Here is a 27693-nt window from a genome sequence, read left to right on the forward strand (position 1 = left end):
AAGTTGCAGCCTTGGTTAGTGGGGAACCAGGTTGCAGTCTTGGCATCAGCTCAACACCCTGTGATTCTGGGTAAATCCCTTAATCTACCAATAGTTACACAAAATTAATAACAATGAATGTGACCTTGTGTAGTGCAACTGGTGCTCATGTAAAGCGCTCAAATACCTTCGGATCGAGTTCGGGCTATATAAAACTGTATACAAATCAAATTAAAATAAACATACTGGATCAGTGAATCCAGACTCCTGCTCTGGTACAGGAGTCATTGTTAAACTAGTGTAGTGGGATACTTTGGAAGGTCATATGCCCGGTGCTTTCTTTGTAAAAAACATAAGTGCCAGGGCCCAGGTCAGGAGGCCACAACAGCTTGCACCACCACTTGCCCCTGCCAGCTCTGCCAATGACGAAGTCAAGACAACTACTAACCCTCACACTCCTACAGGTGTGACAATTCAGACTATTGCAGGCACCCAACACTGTAAGAATGGCTTGGGCAGCAGATGTAAGTAATTTTTAATGTACATGGAATTAATAAATAACAGTTGCTGGGCTCATTTCTAAATTAGACAGACAGCGCCACCATGTGGCAGACTGTCATAAGGGCTGGTGTTGGCAATTAAGTGGCACTCCTGCGCAGTGGAACCTACCGGCTCAAATTAAACACTGCATAGCCTCAGGGTGTAGAACGCTGTATGCACCACATGGGGTAAAGTGTCACTCACATTTCACTGTCAATGGATTTAATCGGAATGTAGAAATACAATCTAAATATGTATCCACAATTACCCAACAACATGTTTCAATGAGAGGCTGCTCTGAGTTCCCATGTACTGGAGATTCATGTCAGTCCTCCTGTTGTACCTTGTTGCCCTAAGATTGATTATGAGTCAGTACTCTAGGAAATTGGATTATTATTTGGGGGAATAATCACGACCGTTGCCAGGTTGAACCCTCAAAGTTACTAAATTAACATGAGCTCAACCCCCTGGTAGAAATGGCATTGAGCAGACAGGATTTACTCAGAACAGTGCCTAAAATATTTATGGAGTACCAAACCATTAGTGAAATCAAAATGTAAAACAATAAAAATCTCAATCTGAATAAATAAAAATAGTGTAAAAGTCAATAAACAATATTACACCAAATGTTTACAAAAATCTACTAAAGGGTAACCAGAGAAATTCATTTTTAAAGTTTTAAGTAGGAATACCACCAAGAGGCATGAAATGCCAACAATAGTCAATGGTCACAGTTGACCGGGACCTAAAGCAATTTGACGTTAACCATGATGGAGCGCGGGTCATACACATCAATCAGGTTTGACCTTTTCAAATATTTTACCTTCTGACTTTAGTGCTTTAAGTCCCAATCCACCACAGAAGAACACTTCTAAAGCCCGCCCACTTAGAGCCCTAGGGAATGCACTTAAAAACTCAGAGGGTATCGGGCCCTAGTGACGGCACTCAGAAATTCATAGGGTGTCAGGTAGAGGCCATCAGCAGAGTCTAGTCAGGGTCCAGTTGTCACTGACAGTTGCAGTAAAGGCCTCTTTTAGCTTGTTTTATCCTTGTAGCTTGAACTGGAGGTCAATTTTATGGCTCTTGAAATACACTTCTTTGTCCTGGATACAAGAGAGAGAGAGAGGGAGAGATTCAGTCCAGTCTATCAAGGCAGTTTTTAGGTCGCAGATATCTCATTAAATCCTCTTCTAATCTTCCTCTGGTCCAGGACTGGCCTGAAGTGGGTGCCTACAGATTCGACATTAATGCCCGATCGAGCTGGTGGGTAGGAATAACACATAGGCATGTCCTAACCAATAGGATAAAGGTTCCCAGGACCACCCCTACCCACTTTGGACATTTTTAAGATGGTGAAAGTCTCTGGCCAAACTAATCCTGGGTGTGTGTGGAGTGGACTATGGTAATCCTACTGCCCTTCCACATCTAACATTAATGTCTGGTTTGATGCAGCAATTGGATCCACAATTAACCCAGAGAGAAAAATCTTGTTGAACAAGATGGATTTCCGTCAACCAGACACTGTGGACACAAGAATTGTTTTAGCATACTGTTTGTCTTCCTTTCAAGTACACACCCAGTGTTGTATTTAAAGCCCAGAGGGAGAAGTCTGGTGGGACATAGTAGGTCCTTCAGGAACTTGGCAGTTACTATACAAGAATTATCTTGATATCCTGTTCTCTGCGTTTTTTATTGTGCTCCAAAGTGTGATATATAAACCCAGCAGACCAGTCAAGCAGGTTTTGACAATGAAGCAGGATTTGAAACTTTAATGTCAAAAAGGATGCTCACAGCCCCCACCTTGCATATTGTAGGAGGTTTAGAGGAATCATCTCTGTCCTTTCAGGCCTGCTTATTGTTTCCTCTTGGGAGGCGTTTTACACCTTTTTTTTAATTTTCAAATGCTAATCAATCACTGGAAGAAATTCGACAGAAAATGCAAATTAGCTTTCAGGTACGACAGGCATGGAAAATGTAACCTTCTAAAAGGTACTGTTCCATAGCATTTATTAAAACTCTGATTTCACCATTGAATTGGATTTTTAATATCTATCAAACATATTTGTTTAAATATGTTTTTACCTCGTCCCATTTCTGAGATACAGTATTAAGATTTTCATATGCACTCTGGTTTTAAAGACAGGACAGCGGGACCTTGCCACAGTGAAAAATTGCTTTTGGAGCTAGTCATTGCAAGGACAAGTAAACATTACATTTCTACATGTCCTACTTTTAAATAACATAAACCCTATCATGTGGGTGGCAAGGCCTTTATTGGGGATCATTTATCAATATTTAAAGGGGAAGTTTTGCTTAAATAAATAAAGTAAGACACAAATGACAAAAATCCAATCAGTCAAACTGGAGATATGCATCCTAAAGATTTCAGTAAAAATAGCGGCAAAAATAAAAAAGCACCAAATGTGGATATCTGGTTGTGCTGGACCAGGACAATGTCACAAGTTCAGGCCAACCGCGATGGAGTGTGAGCCAGCTACAGGAACCCACCTAGTCCTGCTGAACAAGAGTACTTTAACTCCTGGTTGAGGAACGTTGCAAGGTCCCATGCCAAGGATGCGCTGCACAACCGAAGAAATACATTGGCTCTGAGGAACTGCAGAAATGCAATGCAAGGTCTTAAATCATCATCGAGTTTACTGTCGATGAGGACTTGTGATGCAAAGTCCGGCATCGAGGATGCGTCATGCAGTCGAGGCGATGCATCATTTCTGAAGATCTATGGGACTGTAATATCAGCGCCTGCACTGTCATCAAGGCTGTTGTTAATAAAAGATTTGTGATGCAATGGACTGCGTCAGTGAAACTTCGCACAGCAGCAGTTCTGATACGGACTGCAGGGTCGATGTGGAGTCCTTACACTGGGAAAACCCTTGAGCAGAGGAAATGTATTGGTTCAGTTTGGGATTGCACCACATAATACGAGAGATGAGTTGGTTCTGCTGGATCCACAGACATGCTGACAGAGCACCTTCAGGCCCACTTCCAATGGTCGAGGACTGAGGTGGCACCACTTGGCAGAGTAGTACTCACAGAGTCCAGGTGCTGGACTCAAGGTTGTTGGAGCCTTCTGGCTCTGAGGTACTAGTCAGGAGGCCAGTCAATTGGCCCTAGGAGTCACTTGGGGGTCCTGGGTTCAACAGATGCAAGTCCAGTCCTTCTCACCCAGGTAAGAAGGCAGCAAACAGCAGGTCAGCAGTCCGTCAGTGCAGCAGTCTAGCAGAGTGGCAGTTTTTCAGCAGCAGAGCAGTCCTTCTTCCTGCAGAGTATCCACAGGTCCAGAAGTGCACTGCAGAGTTGGTGTCTCATGTCCAATATTTAATCCCATTTCTGTCTTTGAAGTGGGGGAAGCTTCTTAATATTTCCCTTTGAAGTCCACAGGCACCCTGCCTTGCCTGCCCTAGCTCCGGACCAACTACAGGGGATATGCAGCCCTTTACGTGGAGGCAAGAACAGCCCAATATAGTATATGGGAGTCTGTGCCCTGCTTCGCCCTCCTTTCCTACGAGAGATGGCCAATCCAGGCACAGCTTAGCACTCTTGTTTTGTGGGATGGTCTAGGATGAATCGCAAAGTCTAAATGTGAGCTATTTCCAGTCATGTGACCCAGAGGCAGGCTACAAGCCCTAAATGGATAAGGCAGGACAATGCCAACTTTCTAAAAGCTAATAAGGTACAGAGCGTTCTGGCGGGTACCACAATTCTTAATCAAGACTTGTGGAAAATTGTTGAACAATCAACACTGGTACAAAAGCATCGCAAAATGATCCCTTTAAAAGCTGGTGCATGCCTTAATAATTAAGATTGCAATTTTCGTCCCCTGACATCGAATGAAGCCACTGGTTTGCACTGAATGCAGCCACTAGTGTGCTAAATTGTTTTGTAAAAATGTGTAAACATAAAAATCACACACAACACAAAGGAACATTTCTAGTTTTAGTATATTTATTGTCAAATAACCATCGTTACTTCCAATCAATCAATTTTCTTTGTTGAACAATATACTGCCCATAACAGATACATTACATATAAAAAATCAACATATACATGATGAAGATGTACAAATCCCGGTGTACATATACAAAATGCATGAAACAATGAAAACATATGGTTAAAAATGTTCAGATTCCAAAGTTCATAATATCCTTCTATCCTCATTGTCTATTTTAAGATAACTGACGCAGGACATATGACCTTGCCGTCGCCTTTTCGACCCTATGGTTGTGTATTTTTAACTGCACATCACAGCGGGTGTTTCACAGGACCGAGACAAGGCCTTGGCCTAATTTGCCTCCTTTCTTAAAGGGGGTGCTTCATGTCTTGGATAAACCTTATTTCTTCGAGACATGAACAAATGAATGTGGTGCTTTGCCTGGGCTGATCCTTGTGTCAGAATCGTGATTTTGAGATATTTTAGAGTCAACAGGATAATGGAAATAACTGCATGTCACACAATACTGCATTTGAACTGCCAATTAGGGTGATATGGGTAAAAACACATATGGTATTCAATAGACATCGAATAGGGAGAGTCTTGCAATGCAACACACCACTAGACAAAATTGACCCATAGGCAGCTCAGGTCCTTAACGAAACAAAGACAGCTGAGCTGTATTGTTGGGGCACCTCAGGTGTGTAGATTATATAGAATATGTATCCACACAACATGCATACGGAAGCAAAGTAGGCTGGCAACCGGTCTTGCTGGTGGCAGCCAAAAACTCCAGATTACCCAAATAAAGATTTTAGTTAGCTCTGCAGCCCAAATAAACATAACCTTTGGTGAATAATACAGCACCTTGTACACTGCCCTCCAGGAAATGGGAAACAAACTGTATTCGAGGGAATCTGGAGTCAATTCCCACTCTGCGTATGTATACCCTTGAAACAAAAAAAACACATTAGGGGAACCCATGATGTTAAACAAAATGAAAATAAGTATAGATCAAATTGACTAAGGGTAAGACACCTGAAAAGTTCGGGCTACCTAAGGAATTTTATGCTACATACAAACCACAGCTAGCCCCTGGCTGCTGTCCAAGTATCAAGAGGGGAACAATAAAGATATTCTATCACAGTCGCTTAGAAAAGTGATGATTGTGGTACTACCAAAAGAGGGGAGAGACCTCTTGAATATACAGCCATGCTACTCTTTGTCACTTCTAAATACAGAATACAAACTATAACGCTAAATCATAGCAAATAGGCTGCTGTCATTATTATAATAAATTGCTTATCACCCCCAAAGAGGTTTCATACCACAGTGTAAAACATTTATCAGCTTCAGGTGACTATTTCATGTGTAGACAAAGGCTCCAGAGATGGACCCATGTCAGACTCTGCAGTAACCTCACTCGACATTGAAAAAGCTTTCAAAACTCTTCTCTAGCCTTATCATTTCGAGGTTAGGCCAGATGGGCAAAGCACAAGTAATTTCCACTGTGCTGAACTTGCCAGGCCAGGAGAAGAGCATACAAGATTGTCTACATGCCTGTGCCAGATAACCTTTTTAAAAAAAAGAACATTCTTCTCCTTGGTGCTAGCAGATCACTTTGTGAAACTAGGAAACATGTAATTTGTGTCAAATTCGTGAACGTGAGCTTGATTTAGCAACTTTAGGCCTAGGTTGACCCAGGAGCAACCACTGGCCTTGATGATGAAAATAAGGAGCCATTTGTCACTGTTGGGTTTAAGGGGCCTTGCTGGTTCCTGCTCAGCATGCAGACCTTTACTCTCAAGAAGTGTCCTGCCTTCAAAGTGACAAAGGAAAGAGGACAAAGGACGATGTGCTCTTGCCAGATTCAGAGACTTCTGTAATTTTAGAATCAGACAAAATTGCGTTTAAGACTAATAGGGTTAACTGCTTTATTTTCCAAGCATGTGTTAGGACAGCTTACAAATGGTGGACTTTAGTGTTATAAATGGCACCTACAGGAACACCTGTTTCCCATGGAGTGCCAGGCTTAAATTCCAACATTTTTGGTTCACTAAGGTTTTTCTGATTCCTGAAGCAAAAATAAATGCCAGTGCCACTGTCTCTTTTAGACTGAGTTTGACTATCATGCTTGGATCAGCCAACTCCTTCACTTGCTGCTAAGATCAGTAGGATGTACTGTGTGCTACTTTTCTCAAACTTTCTGCAATGGAAGACATATATTCCTGCAGATGACGTATCTTTGGGAATCTAAGGGAAACTGTGGATGCAGACTACAGTGGATGTGTACTTAATGTTATGAGCTTGTGCTGCATTTTCTCTGTGCCTGACAGAGTAAGTGTGAAACTTGTATCTGTAAATAACGACAATGATACTTTAATTAACTTTAAATTAAACAATCGAACTTTTTTCCAGCTTCTCTTACTGTTTTTCGAATTTGTTCTGTAGTTTATGGTTATGGGTGGTATCTTTATACTTAGCTTGAGTTTAATGTAACTATCCTAGCCAAAGAACACTCTGATGTCTTCTGCTCTCTCTGGCACTAAATGATCAACTCATCCCTAAACCAGTGGTCTCTTCAAGATCACCCAAAAACATAGGACATGGTCATCGACTGCTTGGGAACTGAAATACAGAAGGAAAAATAGAGACACGTTAAAGACCTCCCTTTTTTCTAAAATATTAATGAAATATGTGTGGCCAAACAGCCAGAAGAATACAGCAATAACAACCTTCTCCTAAATGTAAATGTGTGTGTCTTGTAAAGCGCACTGATACCCCGAGGCATCCTGGCGCTATAGATCGCTGGGGAACCCGTCCTGGCTTTCCTTGTGAGATGTTCCCTCCTGGGTATCTCCAAGGTGAAACCAGGCATCCCTGGCGTTTGTGGGAGGCCATTGTGGAGATGAGGCAAGCTAATGCCCAGAGTTGCTGAGTGTGATCCCTGGTTAGAGTAGTCACCGAGGCGAGAATTATCGAGTCCGCTGACCCTGGTTCACAACCCTCCTGCGTCGGGAATTGAACCCTGGTCCCAGGCCGTCCTCTGCTTCCAGGTCTGCCACCTCTAACCAGTGAGCCACGCCACACCTAGGCGACTCCAGTCAGGTTTTGTGCAGTCCACTGTACTGAGATATATATCCTGAGAATTGTGGATGATGCTCTCTCTCTCTTTGAAGAAGGACATACTTGATTGCCAGTTCTCCTCCACTTATCAGCAGCTTCTTATACTGGTGATGACGATACCCGCCTTCAAATCTTAAAAACAAAGTTGTTATTGAAGGAACATTGCTAAAATGGTTCAGATTTTCTCTCTCTGACAGAGCACAAATCATCAAAATATGAAACTCCTATTCTACCCCTGCCAAAGTACACAGTTCCTCAGTGGTCCTTTCTCACCCCACTCTTTGTCATGCTTTATGTTGAATAACTAAGCAATGTGCTGACAAAATATGATATCTCTTTTCCACAATATGCTGAAGATTTTACTTTAAAATTTAAGGCTGCAACAGCCATAAGACCTTTTCCTCCTCATTTGTTGGTGTACAGAACTGGTGTTATTATTATTATTATTATTATTAACTTTTATATAGTGGGTGGCTACCCGAAGGCGTCCCAACGCTTGCGTCCAGGCAGGGTTTCCAGTAAGCTATGCACCCGGTTGCTGGAAGAGCCAGGTCTTAAGAAGTCTTCAGAAGGAAAGCAGATGGGATTCAGCTCGAAGGGAGGGGGGCATTGTATTCCACAGTCTGGCCACATTGTAGACAAATGATCAACCTCTACTTCTTGCCCTATTAATTTTTGGGGTTACTGCTAGGTGGAGATGGATAGAGCGGAGGCATTTCCAAGGGAAATAAGAGGTGATCAGCGTTCTGTTAATAGCTGGTCCACTACTCCAAAAAGTCCTATGGGCTATGCATAAGGCTTTAAATTTGACTTCATTGGCGATAGGTAGTGAGTGTAGCTTTCACAGGGCTGGTTTGGTTGATTGATGTTTTGGTACCTCCTGCAATAATCCGGTCGCACAGTTCTGGGCCACTTGGAGTTTCCTTAGCATTGCGGCGGGAGCCCCAAGGTATAGGGAGTTCCCATGGTCCAGGCGAGCCAGAACCAGGGCCTGACTCGGGGTTCTCCTGGAACTTATTAGCAGGAGGGGGAAGATCTTGCGCAGCAGTCTCATAGTACCAAAGCAAGCTCCAGTTACTCTTACAGCTTGATCTTCAAATTTAAGACTGCTGTCCAGTCGGGCACCCAGGCTTTTTATGTTAGTTTTCGGAGAAGGGGCTGGACCCAGGCAATTTGGCCAGATATGTTCAAGGTCCAGGCCGGAGGTGTTGCCCAGCAGCATGAGTTCGGTCTTTGCCCCATTTAGCTTAAGGAGTGTTCCATCCATGAAGCCACTTCTTCCAGACATGTTTCCAGTTCACATGAGTGGTTGTGTGGGCCATTAAGGGAGATTACCAGTTAGGTATCATCTGCGTAGGTGATGATTTTTATCCCGTAAGGCAAGATGATGTCCGCCAATGGCTGCATATACACATTAAATAATGTGGGACTCAGAGATGATCCCTGGGGGACTCCACAGCCGAGTCCCAAGGCTTTAGAGGTGGCTTCTCCTGATAAAACATGGAAGGTTCTATTCTCCAGGTATGACTGAATCCAATTGAGAGCCTCCCCTGAGACACCTCTCCTCCTGAGTCTCTCCCCTAATATGTCAAGGTTCACCGTATCAAATGCGGAACTGAAGTCTAAGAGGATGATAGCCACTGAACCCCCTTGATCGAGGATACATTTGGATTCCTCCACCACCACCAGCATTGCAGTTTTCGAGCAGTGTGGCGGTCGGAAGCCTATTTGTGTGGCTTGCAGGAGACCATTCGTTTCCAGAAATTCAGAGATGCTTAGATTAACATGCTTTCCTAAGGCTTTAATGATCACTGGAAGCAGAGATATTGGGTGGTAGTTCCCCAAGTCATCCTGATCCAAATTAGTTTTTTTTATTAGTGCCTTACCATGGAATTCTTCAAAGGTGCTGGAACCAGTCCACTAACCAAGGATTGGTTCATTATTTCGAGCATGTGAGGGAGAATCACTTTTCTAGCTGTATCCAGGGGTGATCCAGATTTTATCTACTGGAGAATTTCTGAGAGCCTGATTAAAGTGAGCGGGGGGAGTACTCTGAGTATATGGTTGGTGTCAGGCCGGAGTGTGTTGCTTACAAGAATTTCACTGGGGCAAGGTGATATAGTAAAGGCTGAATAGATTTTTTTTAAAGTGCTGAGTTAAAATGGGCCAATTCCTCACATTGCTCACTTGAGGTACCAAGACGGGCTTCTGATTTAGGAAGTTCTAGCAGATCTTTTGCAATACGAAACATTTCTCTGGGGGTATTGGCAGCTAAGTTGATGCGTTCCTCATACTGCCTGAGCTTTTTTTAATTCATTTGGGTAGTGTTTTATGGCTTCTCTATATTTCTGTTTGCTGATAGCAGTGTAGTCCTTCCGCCATGATCTCTCAAGTCTTTTACACTCCTATTTATATGTTCAAAGTGCGGGGGAGTACCAGGGCGAAGATTTCTACCTTACTTTATTGCATGCTTTAAGTGGGATGACCATGTCTAGTGGTGACTTGATCCAGGTAGAAAAATTATCTGCCGCTACCGTGAGGTCGGGGTTAAGTTCCGGTTCTAAACTTACTAGGGCTGTGGTCAAGGTATCTTCTACAAGTTTAGCCGAGGGTGTAACTCTTGATGGAGGGTATAACAACTGGAAGAGGGTGCGAGAGATTGATGAAGAAGGCCAGCAAGTGGTGCTCGGTCCAAGGCAGAGGTATAGGGTCACCCATCGTTAGATCGTTATTATTGATAAAGATTGGATCCAACGTGTGGCCTAATTTGTGAGTGGGGCATGGGACCCTTTGCAGAAGTTGAACTACTAATAGGTCTTTAGTCAATTCTGCTGGGTCCGCCATGTCAGGATTATCAAAGTGAAGATTAAAGTCCCCTAACACTGTAGTATTTGGGGTAGTACCTACAAGTGAGGCTGCCACCTCCACAATAGATTAGGAGAAAAGCCCACATCCATGCCGGGGGGGTGGTAAATAAGTACTCCTGGGAAGGACTGTACTGCAGATAGTGCGATGTTAAAAAACATGCTTTCACAGTCTGCGACAATGTTGGGTTCCACCCGGCATTTAAAAAATTCTTTATACAGTATTGCCAGGCCTCCTCCATTCTTTCCCTTGCGGTCTTTCCGCTGAATGTTGCATCCAGATGGAAAGTCTGTACCAAATCAGGTTCTGACTCCTTGAGGAGCCAGGTCTCCGTTAAGAACATTATGTCTGGGTTTTCATCTTCAATAAGAAGTTTCAGCTCAGTGGAGTGTTTAGCTAGAGACTGGCAATTTAGGAGAAACATTTTTAAAGTTAAGGGGTGCTTGGACTCTAGGCTACTCTGCATGTGAGGAGGAAGCCAAAAGGTACAGTGGGGGCAATGAAAATCCTCACTGAGAGGGGCCATCGAATGGCAGTTTGTCTTGGGACAAGCCTTCCTTAGCTTTAATAGTAGGATACTGGAGTGGGTTACTATGTCTGGGTGATGTGGGGCAGGGGTCCTGGCCCCTGGTCCCGTTCAGGCGCGGACAGGGGCAGACGGGCTTGCCTTAGGTGCGCCTTCGGCGCGGCGCGCCCGCTACGCATTCGCGCTGACATGTGGCAGATAAGGCTTCCAGCCAGAAGTCCCACCCCCGAACTCCACCTCCTGGACCTCCACCCGCTTCCTCCACACAAACCTGAGCCGCGGTGGACCGGGAAGCGGGAGGAATAATCAAGTAAATGCAATTATGCAATAAAAGCAGTGTTTCAAAAAAATGAGACAACAGTAAAACTTTCAAATTAGAGCAGAGTCGCTTACAGGCCCGGGAGCAGCTCGGGGAACCGTCTGCCTAGCCGCTAAGCATGTACATGGGCCTCGGTCTTAAGAAGCTAGGAGCAAAGCTCGACAAGCTACTCCATCTTGATCTGCATATCAAGGTGATAGCTAAAAACACCACATTCCAACTAAACCCTCATGTTATCCCTCCCAAATCAGCATCTCCTTTGGCCTTCTCTGCCAGACCAGAACGACAGCATCCCCAACCAAGAAGTCTCTGATTTTGTGGAGCACACGATTGCATCGAAGACCTCTATGGAGCTTCCCTGTGATCAATTATTAGCAAAAAATGTGATTATGCTAGTGACTGCTTTAGTGTAGCCCTCCTTCATGAGTTCAAACTCAAAAGTGTACAGACGTGCTGTAGTGGAGGATGTCCACAGATCCAGATTACCCAATGGAGACACAGAAAGGCTGTACATGAATGCCGGATCATAATTCAGATGCTTTGGTTGTCACTGGACCATTTTTGATGGGGACCACCTGTAGCCTTCAAAGGATAGCAGCTAAAAACCCTTTGGACCTGAACCTAAGGGGACTAACCACAATTGGTCCAAATACTGCACCTACCCTCAGCCCCAGGCCTTAGAATACTGTGTCCACCCTTCATGGCACAACAACCTTCACTTCCTGGAAATGGTAGCTTCACTATGAGGACTCTGGACCTTTTCCAGTAGGAAAATCTAATGTCCCCTTGAATTGGCCTGTAGTTCAATGTGGCCTTTAAACTTCGAGGCTAGTGATCATAGCAATTAGCTCAACTCAACCAGGCAACTCAAGGGGTAATTTCATTAGTTGGATACTAAAAATATTCCTACAGGTTTAGGAAGGGATAAATCTAGGATAAAACAGATTTTAGATAAGAATTCCAGTCCCAGCAACATGTTCGCAAGACATGACTCTGGTCCTTGCACCACTTGGCAATTGGAAACAGCTTAGTATACCTTTAAAAATGAAGTGTAACATTGTGAAATACCAGAGATCAAAAGGTACCTAAATGAATTATAAGGCTTTGGCCTCACTATGCATTGTCATATATAATTTACACTGGGTGATGCCTGTTAAAGAGCTACTTGTGAGCAGATAACAGAGTGCCAGAAAACAGTCTTCCTGGCTCAGCTGCCATCTGCACATCAAATAACCTGCTGTGAGTTCCTCACTCCAGCTGTCGACAGACATATCAAAAAGTGAGCTCTGGCCTCGCAGCTCAGAAACAATTACGGTGTAATACAGTGAACTCGACTCGTTTTGGGGGCCTCGAACCACTGCAGCGGTAAACAAGCATTTGCAAGACAATCGGCCTGGTCTTTGGGACCTTATATGTACTTATCTATGCAGCACATTAGCCTTGGTGCTGAAACATCTACTGTTCTTTAACATGGACGGAAAGTAAGCACCAAACTGCATGACATGCTAGGTATGGGAACTCATGGAGAGAAATGTTGCCTTTCAGCTGGAAATGGTATAGTCCAAAGCTTTGTTTTTAATATAAAATCAGGGCCTTCTGTGGTCATATCACTGAAAATACAAGATTTGAAACTAATATTATTGTCTACAGGTGCTTGTGGAAAACAATTTCTATGGACTTGAATCTAGAGAATTCTAAAGTGATTCTGGTATTTTACTGACTTGTGCTGGTCGTTTTCTATCAAGAAAGTTAAATAGAGGCTGTTGCCAGAAAAATAGAAAAAAGAAAGTCCCTTTTGCAGTTGAACAGAAAAAAAAGTCCCTAATTGGAAGCAGACAAGTCCTAGGGCTGATCTCCAGAGCCCACAAAGTACATACACATATAAGTATACTAAAATATATAAGTATATACAAAAGTAATTACAAGAGGTCTTGAATGCTCGACCTAAAAAAAAGAGCCACAAAAAGTAATAAAGCAGATTTTCATAAGTATAACCAGCTCATTTTTACATATAATCATTATGTAGCCAGTAAGGCACTAGTTTTACTACATTGCTATATTTGCAAATAGTGAATGATTTGGTTTAGTGAAGCCCAATCAGGCATGCTGCTTCCACTCAGCTTCAGGATGTCTGAGATTACTGATTCTTGCCAGAGATCTGTATTCCACCCTTTTCTTTCTTTCACTTCTACTTTTCTTAATTCTTTAGCTTATGCAAAAATATGCATGCATGTGTTTTCATAAATTGACAGAGCCATTGTAAATTTATCTGGCGACATTTCTATTTGTTTCTCTATGGGATTTTGTTTTCCTTACGTAAATTCCTTACCATGGATGCTTAACCGTTCAGTTGAGGCTACATTCCTGTTCTCACATTGAAAAAGGATTTAACATCTGCCCTTAACATGGGTAAATCTCAAATCCCTTAAAGTTCGTGAACACTGACTTTGGAAATGCCCCTTTTTACAGGGTTACCCCACATCGGTTGCCTTTCTCCTCTGTGTTTTTCTAACCCCATTTTTGTTGGCTGTTAACCAGAGCTAAAGTGAATGTGCTCCCTCCCCTAAACATGGTATGATTGGTTTACACCTATTTGGCATATTTAATTTACTCGTAAGGCCCTTGTAAAGTGGTATACCATATACCCAGAGCCTGTAAATTAAATGCTACTAGTGGGCCGGCAGAACTGATAATGCCACCCACAGAAGTAGCCTTTCAGGCAGGGCCTGTGTGGCAGTTTACTGCCACTTCAACATGGCATTTTAAACTATTTGCCAAGCTTTAAACTCCCCTTTTATTACGCATAGGTCACCCCTAAGGTAGGCCCTAGGTAGCCTATGGCCTTGAGTGGAAATTGCTGATTAGAAAAGAGTGGCGTTGACATGTTTGGTATGTTTAGGATGATAGTGATAAGTCCTAGTTACTAATGAAGCTGTATTTCAAATTACTATTTTAGAAATGTTACTTTTAGAAAGTGGGTTTTTCGCTTCCATTGGCCTGCTGCCTGCTAAGTGCTTGGCTACAGGAGGGACTGCCACTCTGCAAATTGCCTGGATGTGCTGGCCTGCCACTTGCTATCTGCTTTTGCGGCTCAAGTGTTCTCCATGGGGTTGTTGGCTTGCCCCCCTTTCTAGGACTTAGGGCCATCAAAGACCCCATTACATGCTTCCCCGACACTGCTGTGGAGGACCTTGCTGAAAAGATCATTGCTCCAACCTGCGGGAACCAAGAACTTCCTGTTCCTAAACTACAGCACTGCCCGAGTGCCAGTTGAGTTCAGTGCGCTCTGTGAATTAAGGACACCTTGACTACCCGATAGCCTTTTCCGATGCCACATGACTAGGGAAATCCCCAACTATGTGAGCACGGGCCTTCTCATCGCTTTGGCCAGCAACTAGGGATGTACAAGGCACACAAGATCCATCAGCACAGCCCCACCCAAGGCCCGCCTGCAGGCATCATCCCCCACAGCAGCATACGAGGGAGACCACCGGCCGGTGGAATCTCTCAGGTTGGGCCCATTCCCATGTGGGACACTGTGGGTTGTGGGTCCCGTGGGAATAAGCTGTCCCGGGCTTCTTTGCAGGCAGCCCTATTGCATCTATTGAGGCCACAGAGGGTTGTGGATATGCTGCAGTATTAGGCATTTCTGGCTGGAAATTTAGGTCAGTTGACCTGCGTCGACACAAAGCTGACCTGCGTGAAACGGGTGGATAAGACTTACCTTAGACTTGTTTCCACAGAGGGTTTTGGCCACAAGACTGGGAGGAGAGATGTTTCCTCCTAGTCAAGTTTGACCTACAGTGGGGACTCGACCAAGGGTGAATTAGAACACTTGGTCTATGGTGTATAGGTACTTTTCATTCTGACCTTGTGTTCTACCAAACAAGGTATATCATGGTGATATTACTGCAATCTATGTAATGTCTCTAAAATCCTGCATTACTTGCACAGTACTTCAAGTTCTTTTGGTCTTGTGTTATGCCTAATATAGAAGGCTATGTTTATAACCTTGTATGGAGTTGCTTTTGTGGTATATTCATTATATTTCTGTGTGTGTGGACTGCACAAATACTTTACACATTGCCTCTGCAAATAAGCCTGCCTGTGCTGTGCCTAGCTACAAGAGGGTGAGCACAGGTTATCTTTGGTGTGTATCTGGCTTACCCTGTTTAGAGTGATGTGTTCTACCTGGCTTGGGTGCATACCTTAGTCAACCGGAAAAACTATTTCTAACAACTGGGAATCATGGGGTTGAGGTTTTCACAAACTTAAAGAGCGTTCATGGCCAGTAACTCCAACGCCTTGTCTACTACTCACCTCAGATCAGAGAAGTCCAAACACAAAAGTCCATTTATTGGTACAAAACAAATATTTCTGAATTAGAAATTAAGGAGAAATGAGGCTATTTATGTGTGTAAGTCTCACTTTCTTCACATTCAAAAAGATTTGTCCCTCTCTTTGGATATGGCAACCATTCAAAAATAAATGTTTATAATACTGATCATTGCTATACTTTTACCTACAGGAATGCAAGTGTAGCAAGGCACCAAAATGCAAACTGATTTATAAATGGTTATACCGTGTGTCTGATGTAATGATGTTCAGCTGCGTTTTATATACTATTTCATGTTCTACAAGATGTCAATGGCTTTGATGTAGCGAAAGAGAAAACATGGCTTAATTGTGATTATCTAAAGCATGCCCTCTTTGAACAGCATGCACAGAAATTGTGCTTTTATTAATGCTGGCTGCAACTCATTATGTTTAGACAGTTATTCTGTATCTTTATGTGTTTCACCTAAAGGGGAGAATCTGGTGCTGGAAAGACTGTGAATACAAAACGTGTCATCCAATACTTTGCAACCATCGCTGCCGCTGGGGATATGGGCAAAATCAAGGAGGGATCTTCAGGAAGTAAAATGAAGGTTAGAGATGTGTGTAACACATAGTAAAAGTGTTTACATGCTAAAGAAATATCTAAGCCCTGCTATGTCGCCTAAATAATTATTTTCACTCACCATAGGGTACCCTAGAGGACCAGATCATCCAGGCCAATCCACTGCTAGAAGCCTTCGGCAATGCCAAGACGGTCCGAAATGACAACTCATCGCGCTTTGTAAGTCAACATTCTGGAATCTCAAACCTTAAATCACACATTGCTGACATTTGATGGGTGACATTTCTTTTGTTTAAATAGGGGAAATTTATCAGAATTCATTTTGGCACCACGGGGAAGCTGGCTTCGGCTGATATTGAAACCTGTAAGTATGTTCATTATAGTTGAATTGTTATCTTTTTTGTAAATAGCCTCTTTGTACAGCAGTATGGCAATGCAGAACACGCATTGTTACTTGCCAAGACATACTTCCACATTAGGGGCCTCATTTATGAGAAATGACGCATCGCTGCGTGAAAGCAGCGATGCGTCACTTCTCAGTGCGCACTCCTTGCGACATTCCTGATGCATCATATTTAATGTATGACGCATCATGTCGCAAGGAGTTACAGATACGTCAGTATTTCTGACGTATCTGTAAGCGCAAAAGTGACGCATTGCTGGAGTGTGTCACAAAAGTAACGCAACTCCAGCAATGCGTCCTTTCACATGGGGCAAGCCCCATGTGAAAGGGCCTGCGTCAGTCTTACGCCTGCTGTGAGGCAGGCTCAAGATTTTGACGCAACGGCGTCCTAAAAGTGACGTGCTTCACTTCTACGGCCCTTCCTAGCGTCAATACGCCCCCCTTGCATACATTATACCTGGCGCAGGTATAATGTGGCGCAGGGGTTTACAAGGTGACGCATTTACCTAGATGCGTCACTTTGTAAATATGGCGTAAAAAGGCGCATTTTTTACGCCACTGGTGTGTCACAAAAAGTGATGCACCGGCGGTGTAAAAGTGACGCACAGCCTCATAAATGAGGCCCTAGGGGTGTGAAGGCCCCTATGTTGAGTGCCCTTTTTACATCTAAGCTACAGACAGCTTTAGCATTGGCAGATCTACTGTTTCTAATACATAACATATCCTTAGAGTAGGCATTGGGTCAGCCCCTTACTAGTGATTTAATGGCTTTGTTGTCTATCTCAGATGTCTGTTCTTGTTTCAATGGCTTGCCTCTGTATTCAATTTGTCTCACTAAAGAGCATGTCAGTCCAGTGTTCTGACCTTATGAGTCCTACTTACCAATGCTGACTTGTGGATCCCTTTTTATTTTTGCATTCAGCACTCCATGGAAGTGTGTGTGTGTGTGTGTTTTTGCCTACGTCCCTCCCCTGCTTAATCTTGTGCCCCATGCAAACAAGCTCTCTTTCCTTTTCTGCTCTTCCACTGTAGTGTAGTTCCTAGTTTCCCACTAGGCCCTGCGCATTGGAATAACATAAACAGTAGTATCGACGTGGAACTGCGGATATTCCAGGCCTCCACTGACTATGCTAAACTTAATTGGGTTGTGTTACCAACTAGCTCAGAGGTCACTGGAAACTTTCTTCTCTGCATAGGAAGTGATCAGCTTCCCTGGCACAGACAAGAAGGGATTCAGTTTTCCAACAACCGTGCAACATGACAACTTTGCTCCTCAGATCAAGAGTCAATCTCTAGGGTCGTGTGAAACAATAGACATGTATTTCACTCAGTCAGTCTAGTGCAGTTTACTTTCACGAGATGTAGAGAATAGAGAGACGGGCGTTTGTCAATAAAGGGTTAACATTTATTGAACAGTCTTTCTTCTCGTACAAGAGAAATGTATTGCCACAATTGCAATAATTGTTATTATAAAAAGTACGTACAGTAAGATAAGTATTGCGAAATAGAACTGTAAAAGCATTGATATGGTTTCTTAGCCATACAATGGTTAAAAGTAATAAAACATATATACAGTCATATATACATTAGGCTAACATACTCAACTGGTGCTTCTGACTAAGCCTACCCCAGTGTGCCTGACCTAAGCCTAACACGTGAAAAGGGGAGTAAGTAAGTAGCTTAACTTAAGTTGGTTTTGCCAAGGTTTGTTTCAAGAATTCTCGTCTAAGGGTTTAGTCAACACCATACCTCTGAATAGAATGATGGAGGATTGGTATCTCCTTCAGGGGTCTCTCTCGATATCCCAGTCACCCGCGAGGGTAAACCGGAAGCGCCGGGACTGGATTTCTCTGCACGAGAAAGGCAGCGGCTTCTCTTCAGCGCGTCGAGGAAGGAGGGGGGACAGCGTCCGCGGGCAGCTGGAATCTGCTGGATGTCTTCGCAGAGGGACGGCTGTTCAACTCCTTAAGCGTACTGCACCATAGTTCGCGCTTTAGCGGCGATAATGGTATCAGCAGCTTCACCACCACAGGATAGCAGGCTGCAGCGACAGAGTGCTAGATTTACCAACACGGGGTCTTCCAGGCAGCTGGCATCAGCAACAGTAGCTCTCTATTGCTTAAGGCAACGTTGGTAATATTTATACCTGACAGGTGCCGGGTTTGACGCAAGTTTGCTGGACATAAAACGTCAATTAAAGATGTCACTAGGAAGTGATAGTTATCAGTTGCTCATTAGAGTTCTATTACTAATCAAAACATAGCAAGCGGGGATTTCCAGGTTTGCTGAGTTTTTATCTTGTTGAAGAACTCGGAGTGTTATCTAGGAATATCAGATAGTGACTACTGCTCTGTCATTGCACTAATTGGTCGCAAAGGAAGTGGCAGAGGGAACTATGCTGGAATGTGGCTCTGTTCGTGTGAGGCCAGAGATGACTTTTCAGAAAATCGCACTTGAACGGTTATGCCAATATAGGGAATAAATGGATTTATAGCCGAATAGGGGCATAAGGTCGCAGTATCGATCAGGAACCTAGATAAACACGCAACACCACCACCTCCACTTCCAATCCAGAATCACATTTTAATTATTTAATTTTGCTGTTCCTGTGCAAGCCCCTCGTTCCTGCGCTCTCTCTCTTTCTACTCCTCTACCCCGGTCCCTGATGCACCCTATCCTGCTTCCCGCCAAGTGCTACTGGGCTGCTCACTTTCTTTTATTGCACTTGTGTTGTCTTAAACTTTTTATTTAATTTTAATTTTAATTTACCAGTCTAAATTGGCAATCTGCCATATTAGAATGGTAAAATAAAAATAACTACCATGTGCCGCTATGCTTCCGCACACACAGGTCACCTACATGTGCTTATTCAGCTCAATATACACTTGCCCAGGCTTTAAAAGTGTGCTCATGTGTCGTGAAGCATGCATATATGCATTGGTGTCCATCTGGGAATGGGTTTTCTTTGAAAGAAAATGAATTGCTAAATTGCAGAAATGCATGTATATGCAAAAAGAAGCATTTGTTTACATCGTCAAGACACATGCATTTGTTTGTTGCCAACAAAAAAGCGTTGGCATAGCCAAAGGATTGATCTATTAGAGCAGAGATCTACCATTTTGCTATTTCTTGTTATTAGTTTAATGTGGCCTACAAAATCAATTTTAATATTGAATAATGTAAGATTGAAACGACAATTTACTCAGAAACTTCTAAAACTGTGGGAGGAAAATAGTTTTAACCCTAGAATTTAAAAATCTAATGACTATATATTTGCAGACCTCAAAAATATTAGGATTTTCCAGTGCTTATACATGAGCCAGTGGTTGCTGGTGCTCTGCACAGGCACTTAGTTGTTAAAGCTGACACTTATGAAAGTCTGCCACATGATGGTGCTGTCTGCTTAATTTAGAGACGAGCACAACAACAGGTCTTTATTAACTCATTATAAATTAAAAGTGGCTAATATGCATGCTGCCAACGCCATTCTTATATCTTTAGGGATGTAGCAATGACTTGATCAATCAATCATATCATTTGTAAAGCGCACTACTCACCCGTGAAGGTCTCAAGACGCTGGGGTGGGGAATGCTGCTACTGCTCGAAAAGCCAGGTCTTGAGGAGTTTTCTGAAGGTCAGCAGGTCTTTGGTTTGCCGTAGGTGGATGGGGAGGTTGTTCCAGGTCTTGGTGGTGAGGTGGGAGAACGATCTGCCACCGGAGGTCGCTCTTCAGAAGAGGGGGACTGTGGCGAGGTTGGCGGAGAGGAGCTGGCGGATGGGGGTGTAGAAGCTGAGTCGTCTGTTGAGGTACGTTGGACCGGTGTTGTGGATTGCCTTGTGTGCGTGGGTGAGGAGCTTGAAGGTTATCCTCTTATTGACCAGGAGCCAGTGCAGGTCTCTCAGGTCGGGTGTGATGTGGCTGCGGCGAGGGATGTCGAGGATCAGGCTTGCAAAGGCGTTCTGGATGCGTTGGAGCCTTCTCAGGCGTTTGGCCGAGGCACTTGCGTAGAGGGCATTTCCGTAGTCCAATCTGCTGCTGACGTGGGCCTGGGTGACTGTTCTTCTCATTTCAGTAGGGATCCACTTGTAGATCCTGTGGAGCATGCGGAGGGTGTTTTAGCAGGAGGAGGAGACAGCGTTGACCTGTTTAGTCATGGAGAGGGTGGAGTCGAGGATGACCCTAGGTTGCGTGCGTGGTCGGTGGGTGTTGGAGCAGTTCCCAGTGTGGTCGGCCACCAGGGGTTTTCCCAGGCCGAAGGGGTGGATCCGAGGATGAGGACCTCCGTCTTGTCCGAGTTCCGCATAGTCTGAACTGTCACTCTTGTGGGAGTGAGATGGTTAGTAGTTGCATTGGAAGTGCTGGGAGAGGCAATGGGTACAGCAAGCTGTAGGGGCCTCCTGATGAGGACCCTGGCACTTATGTTTTTTGCAAATTAAGCACAGGAATTTGTGTTACAAATTCTTTTAAAACAATATGGACTTACGAATATGGTATTACTTGTCGAAAATTGAATTCAGCGTCTAGCATAACACACTTTGGGGCAGATTTTCAAGGCCCTTGCAACACATATGAGCCGCCGTTGTATCACTTCTGTGACGCAGCGGTGGCATAAACCATGCCCCACGTTGCGACTTATTTACAACGTGCCGCATCTAGGCAGATGCATCATGTTATAAAACCGCATCAGGTTTCATATGGGCGTTCTGTTGCAGGGTGAACGTTCAGTCGCAGGAAAGCCTCGTAAAATGCCGCAGTGAAATCTACATGATTTCACTGAGTCATTTTTATGACACAGCTGCGTCAAACCCCTAGCAGGCGTAAGGAGTGACGCAGCACGTTAAGTATGGGTGGCACCTGGGCATTGCTAGAGTTGTGTTGCGCTTGCGACACAGCCCCAGCAATGCTCCGCCCTTACTCCACAAGATGCAACACAAATCTGCCTATCCTTGCGCCACGGTGCTTCGCATTGTAAATGCGACGCATCCGTGGCAGTGCAAGGAGAGAAATGCGTGTCGCATCTATTCTGACTCATCCCTGCTGATTTGTAGAGATGTGCCAGCCCTTGTAAATATGCCCCTTTATCTTGAAGTAGTACAATATTCATTTCAAACAGGGACTGCTTAAAATATCATGGAAAAAACGTTGGCAAATCAGTAAAAGTACAGACGGAGCTCAAAGCATTTTTGCTTCAGGTGCTGGAGATGTAAAAAGAATAGTGGACCAATTGCGCTTAAATTAAAAGCTAATGGGGCTATTTACAAGCCCATTGCGCCACTTTTGTGTAATTTTTAACATGGGAAAAGTGATGTACGGGTGGCGTAATGGGCTTGTACATAAGTCCCAATGTCTACCTCTCTCTCTTGGAATCTCATTATTCCACCCTCCAGTATATCTCACAACACTACAAATCAAATTTTAAACCCACTCTGCTGTATTCAGAATGCAGGGGGGGAAATATATTGAGTGATTTTCTGAGGTCCGCGAGTCTGCTGGAAGCTGTGACCAGTAGATCCATTGACCAACACTTTACCCCTCATTCAAAGTACGCCATCAATGGGTAAGATATTACCGAATTTAGCAAATATTGATAGAAAGGGTGACGTTTTCACAGATTGATGTAATTACCTGATAGTTAAGGATTGCCTTTGGAAAATGAGGTGTTTTCTGCAACAAACCCTACGTGTATCAGAATGTAACACAAAACACACATTTTCTCCCAGTAACTTACAGCAAGTTTGACAGCATTACCTGTTCCAATTGATATACAAATAAGAGGTTTCACAAGGATCGAAATTTTTTGCACACCTTATAAAGAAGTGGAGAAGTGTGGCTCACCGGTTAGAGGCGGAAGACCCAGAAGCAGAGGTCGGCCCGGGACCAGGGTTCAATTCCCGACGCGGCAGGGTACGGAACCAATGTCAGCCGCGGTGTCTCGCCTCGGTGCCTCTCTAACCATGGGTCCCAAGCTGCAACTCTGGGCAATAGCTTGCTTAATCTCCACAACAGCCCCCTCGCTGCTGGGGATGCCTGGCTGCACCTTGGGTATGCCCAATAAGGACCATCTCACAGGGAAAGCCAGGACGGGTTCCCCAGCTGTACACAGCGCCAAGAAAACCTGGGGTGAACGCGCGCTCTACAAATTCATACTAACATAACATAATATAACATAAACTGTGCATTTGTTCTGTTTACCTGTTTAAGTGGTAAAGCAACGTCACCTCAGCCATATGCAGCAGCCCCACATACAGGTTTAGGGTGAAATAACAACAGATTTACCTTCTAACTTAGTTGTGTTTCACACGAGAAGCTCTTGATGAGTTCACTGGTGGTCAGCCTGCAGACTGGATCTGGATATGGGCGTGTTGACGGTGTATTGCTGAAATTCTAAGCCTTGGTCAGAAGTTCACATGAGCAGTGGCACCATGGAGCGGTCATTGTCAGTGCGAAGAGCTGGTCAACGATAGGAACTATGCATTTGTGGGAAACAAGGAGTAGTTAATGTTGAGGCAAAGAGCTTGGTGCACGTGAAGTTTGGGGTATTTATCTGGGAATGCCTTGTCGGCAGTCGGATATAGCATCCATGTTGGCCTTGGTAAAGTCCATTTACAGGGAGAACAGAGCCAATTCAGTTCAATGCAAGGAACTCTGAGCCTCTGTTTTTAATCAGAAATTCAGATCTTGCAGTTTTAAGGTTGGAGGAGTCGACTTACAACAGGACCTTTGGGGCATCTTTTATGGGATCTGGACTCATTCCATCAAAGTTAGCAGCAGGGGCCAAGCACGTCTAGTTGGTGCTGGGCTGCTGGGCAGTTGCCTGGAAAGGCCTCTGGAAGCTTCTTGTGTCCCTTTAGCTTAAATAGGAGGTCAGTCAATTGACCCTTGGAGTCACTTCTGGGATCCTGGGTTTAAAGTAAGCAGGTCAAGGCTTCAGAGAGCGGGTCACTCCTTCTTCCGAGTCTTCACAGGTCCAGTAGTGTTCTGATGAGAGGTCCTAGAGTTGTCACTTTTAGGCCCAGTGCTAGCCGGTGGGTGAGTCATAACCCCTTTGGCTAACCTTAAACTGGTTATGGTCAGTTCCTCCCTTTCACCTTGGTCTGGCTTCAGTCTGGCTAGTTAAACAAAGGGCAGGCAGGCCCAGGTGTGAGCTTCATTTGCAAGTGACAAGGAAAGCATCTTCTGAAGTCAGGGAGGGGCTGGGCACCAATCTCAGACTACCTTTTAAAGCTTAGGAAGGGACTGGGTACAATACCCCAGGCAATTCTGCTCAGGAGAGGAACATTATTTCCCCACAACCATTGCAATTTTGCCCCATGTCTTGCAGGAACACGCATCACACCACAGGAGAACCATTAACAGTCATGTGACCCGGGTCACTGGCAGAGAGGTGCATTTGGTTTAGGCTGAAAATGCAAACTTTCTAAAAGTAGAATTTTCAAAATAGTAATTTTAAAATATCCAACGTTGCTATTAAATAAGATTTTAAATTACAATTAAAATGAGTGGAAGAAGTACTTTATTAGCTGCTGAATCTATCACTTATTAAATGTAATAAGGAAAACCAGTATTAGTCTACAGGAGAACTAGCCTTGCTGCAGCACAAAAATGGCTTTGGGGGGGTTTCATTGCCTGGATATGTAAAACATGAATTATACGTGTCCTACCTTTTAGATACCATGCACCTGCTGTTAGGACCTACAATAGGGGTGACTTATAAATATTAAAAAGGAAGGTTTAGGCCTGGAAAATGGTTTATTTTGACAGGTGGAAATGGCAGGTTCAAAACTGCACTTTAGGCTGCAGGGGCAAGCCTAAGACAAGTTGTATTGTCCTACTTCAGTGGTTGGCAAAATGAGTGCTGCAGTCCACTTGTAGCAACTAATTTCCAGTACCTGGGCACATGTGGTCAGCAGTGGCCCATGCAGGTAAGTACGGTGTGGCCTGGTTAGAGAGGGATTTGACAGACGACCATGAAGGAAAATTAAATAAAGAATTATTTTTTCCTCGTTAATGTCTGCCGAAATTCCCCCACCCACCCGTCCCCACCACCCCAAAGCATGTGCTGCATGTGGTACAAATTTACTAGGGAATTGTAAGTAAATTAAATGGGCAAAATAGGTGTATATCATGATTACCACATTTGTAAGGGAGAGCACAAGCACTTTACTACTGGTTAGCAAGAGTAAAGTGTGCAGAGTCCTAAAGCCAATAAAATCAGGTTCAGCAAAAATAGGTTAGTAAAGGCACAATTCTGTATGAACACCACACAAAAGATGGTCATTTCCACAGGCAGGAACACCCAGTGAAAAATAAGTTGATATGGTGAAACAGATCCAAGTTGGAAAAGAAATGTTCACAGGCCAAAACTGCACATCTAGCCATGTCACTCAAGTGATGGAATGTCCTTGTAGTATTATGTGCAAAGTTTTAGGAGCAGAGATGTGTTCAGTAGGGAATTGTGTCAAATGAAGTTTAACAATGGTGCCATCAAGTAGGATTTGCTTAGCCAGAGGTAAAGAGGATGAAAAAGCTCGGAGTATAGGACGTGAGGCAAGAGGCCGAGAAGGGTTTTCCTACCCCAAGTAAATAATCTCTCTCAGTCAGTTCTTGATGTATCAAAAGATGAGGCAGATTGTATTTGAGTTCTGCAGGCTTTGACACTTGCAAATGGAGGTTTCAAACTATACAAACTCCATTATGCTTTGAGACTCATCAGGACTTGCTATTGTTGACAAAGTATACAGTACAAAATACAAAAACCAAGAAGGGGAACATCCCTAATGGACAACAGTGCTAATAACATTTGCATATGCAGAAATAAAAAATACTTACATTTTGGGAACTTTAACAACCAAGGGGTGCTTTAACAACCATGCGTCATGTTGCCCAAATGACCACAACAACCATAACTCAAATTGATGCAGGGGATGTGCACCTGAAGTTACATTCCCATATTAGAATTGTCCATTTGTAAATAAATGTCTCGCACATTTGCTTTCTGTATCCTATTTTGGAATAACAATCAGGACAAAATCTTCTCTTCTGTTGTTGTTTTATGGAAGAAATACATATAAATTCGCTACGACAGCCCAGCCAACACGTTTTGGTTTATTATTCACATGCTGTGGAACTCTTTTGTATTCATCAATAAGTTTGCAAAGTATCCACTGTATTTCAGCGAATCCCCATAGCTCAAAAGTCTGTTTAATGATGTAATCAAATGTAGACTGTATTGAGTTTGGCTGGCCTCCCCAAGAGATGTCATTTATGATTCTTAAAATTCTTTCTGGCCCTTACCATTTTTTTTTTTCATTTTCCACTGCAGACCTATTAGAAAAGTCCAGAGTAACCTTTCAGCTTCCAACTGAAAGAAACTATCATATATTTTATCAGATTCAATCAAATAAGAAGCCTGATATTGTTGGTAAGTAAATGTTTCTTACACTATCTGTGGCAAAAGTGGTGTATACAAAAAATCTAAACTATGAATATTAGAAAATGCATAGTTTTTGTATTTTACATGTAATGTACTTTTTAATTCACCTTCTTCATCTATCAACTCAATGCCAGGGCTGTTGTATATTCTTCTGCAAAGCTTTATGTTGTTTTCCCAATTCCCAATGAGCAAAACCATATATATACAAGCCCCATACACTGCCATTAATACAAACACATTTAGAAAACCAGTTAATCACTGGCGGAATGTCACAACAGTGACAAGAAATCTGCTTTTTTGTGCTGTCATGACACATTAGTCCCACACATATCCCCACGTACCTGGCGCTGTATGATTCTCAGGGTCACCGGCCTTCTCTTGCAAATAAAGGGGAATATTTACTTGTAAAATGGTAAAGTGTGTCGTTAAGGCAAGAAGGCCAACAACATTCTCCGTCACTTTAGAAACACAGGACTGCACAGTATTTGCAAGAATATGGTGCATCCCTATGTTTCCCCCTGCGTTGGTGCTAAATTTAGCTGCCTAGCACCAATGAAGTCACCCTTTCAAAATAGTGCAAGGATGCCTGCATTGCAGGGGAAGATTGTTTATGTGTAAGAAGGTGTCCCTTCCTGCTCATAAACAATCTTTAAATAGCGTGTTGTAACTTCTGTGTGCTGCTCAATGCAGCACGCATAAAAGTTGCAAAACTACTTTTTTGTAAAAAATATTGTTTGTGTGCACGAAGGGACACCTTCCTGCACATACACTACCATTGGTGTTTTGCTGTTTCCATATGTGCTGCACAACGCAGAACACAGGGAAACAGCAAAAACGAGGAGAAATTAAACATTTCTCCTTGTTTCGCCAGGGGAAGACCAGGTTTTTCCTGGTCTTAATTTTGGTGCTTCCCCATATTTACACCACCCTTGTAAATATGGGGCAGTATCAAAATCAATGGGTGTTGCGGTGGAACACCCACAGCAGCACCCATTGCCCTCCTCTTTCAAGCTAAGTATACCATGAAAGGGTGCCTTATTTACAAGGCATCGTTAAGCCAAGTTAAGTGGCTTAACGCTGCCTTGTAAATAAGGCGAAGCCCCTACAGCCACCACAACTTCCAGAAAAGTGGCTTTGTGGTGATTATAGTGGCTTGTAAATATGCCCCGAGTGCCCATTCCCAGTGGCCTATTTCACATAGATTGCACAGCTGGGTCTCCTACTGGTCATTCTTTCACACAGCGAAAATTAGACAGGTGTATCACAGACAAACGTGAAAGAAAAGACTGTACAACATGAGAGGAAAGGGAGATCATAAATGGAGGTCTGCAAATGGTCTTCTGACTGTCTGGCTGCCATCAGCTAAATAGCAAAGGAGCAGTTCTGACCAGGATGCTCTACTGAAGCTCTCTCAAAATGCTGCTTGGAATCCACCTATTATTTGAATTAGAAGATGGCGATGGACAAGAAGTTGACCAATACAGAGGGCTCTAGGTTAAGTTTCTTTAAGAAAAGGATTACGATTACTTTTCAGTTGACTAACGGGCTGATTTAGAGTTTGTCGGGCAGGGAGTTACTCTGTCAGGGCATTGGAGTAAAGTACTAAATCGCCCTGACAGAGTCCCCTCCTGCAAATGTAGAAATGTCCGGAA

General features: G+C 43.6%; 1 protein-coding gene across 2 annotated transcripts in view; it reads left to right on the forward strand.

The window, feature by feature from the left end:
• Window positions 1–27693, forward strand: part of LOC147701928 (myosin-1-like) — a 253534-nt gene that overhangs the window by 75403 nt on the left and 150438 nt on the right. For both annotated transcript variants that reach the window (XM_086930553.1, XM_086930554.1), the window contains 4 exons: window positions 16112–16232; window positions 16331–16423; window positions 16505–16568; window positions 25931–26029. In XM_086930553.1, the coding sequence (XP_086786679.1) occupies window positions 16112–16232; window positions 16331–16423; window positions 16505–16568; window positions 25931–26029 (377 nt within the window). The remainder of the gene's footprint in view (window positions 1–16111; window positions 16233–16330; window positions 16424–16504; window positions 16569–25930; window positions 26030–27693) is intronic.

Source organism: Lissotriton vulgaris, chromosome 7, assembly GCF_964263255.1.
Source record: "Lissotriton vulgaris chromosome 7, aLisVul1.2, whole genome shotgun sequence".
In the NCBI taxonomy this organism is placed as follows: Eukaryota; Metazoa; Chordata; class Amphibia; order Caudata; family Salamandridae; genus Lissotriton; species Lissotriton vulgaris.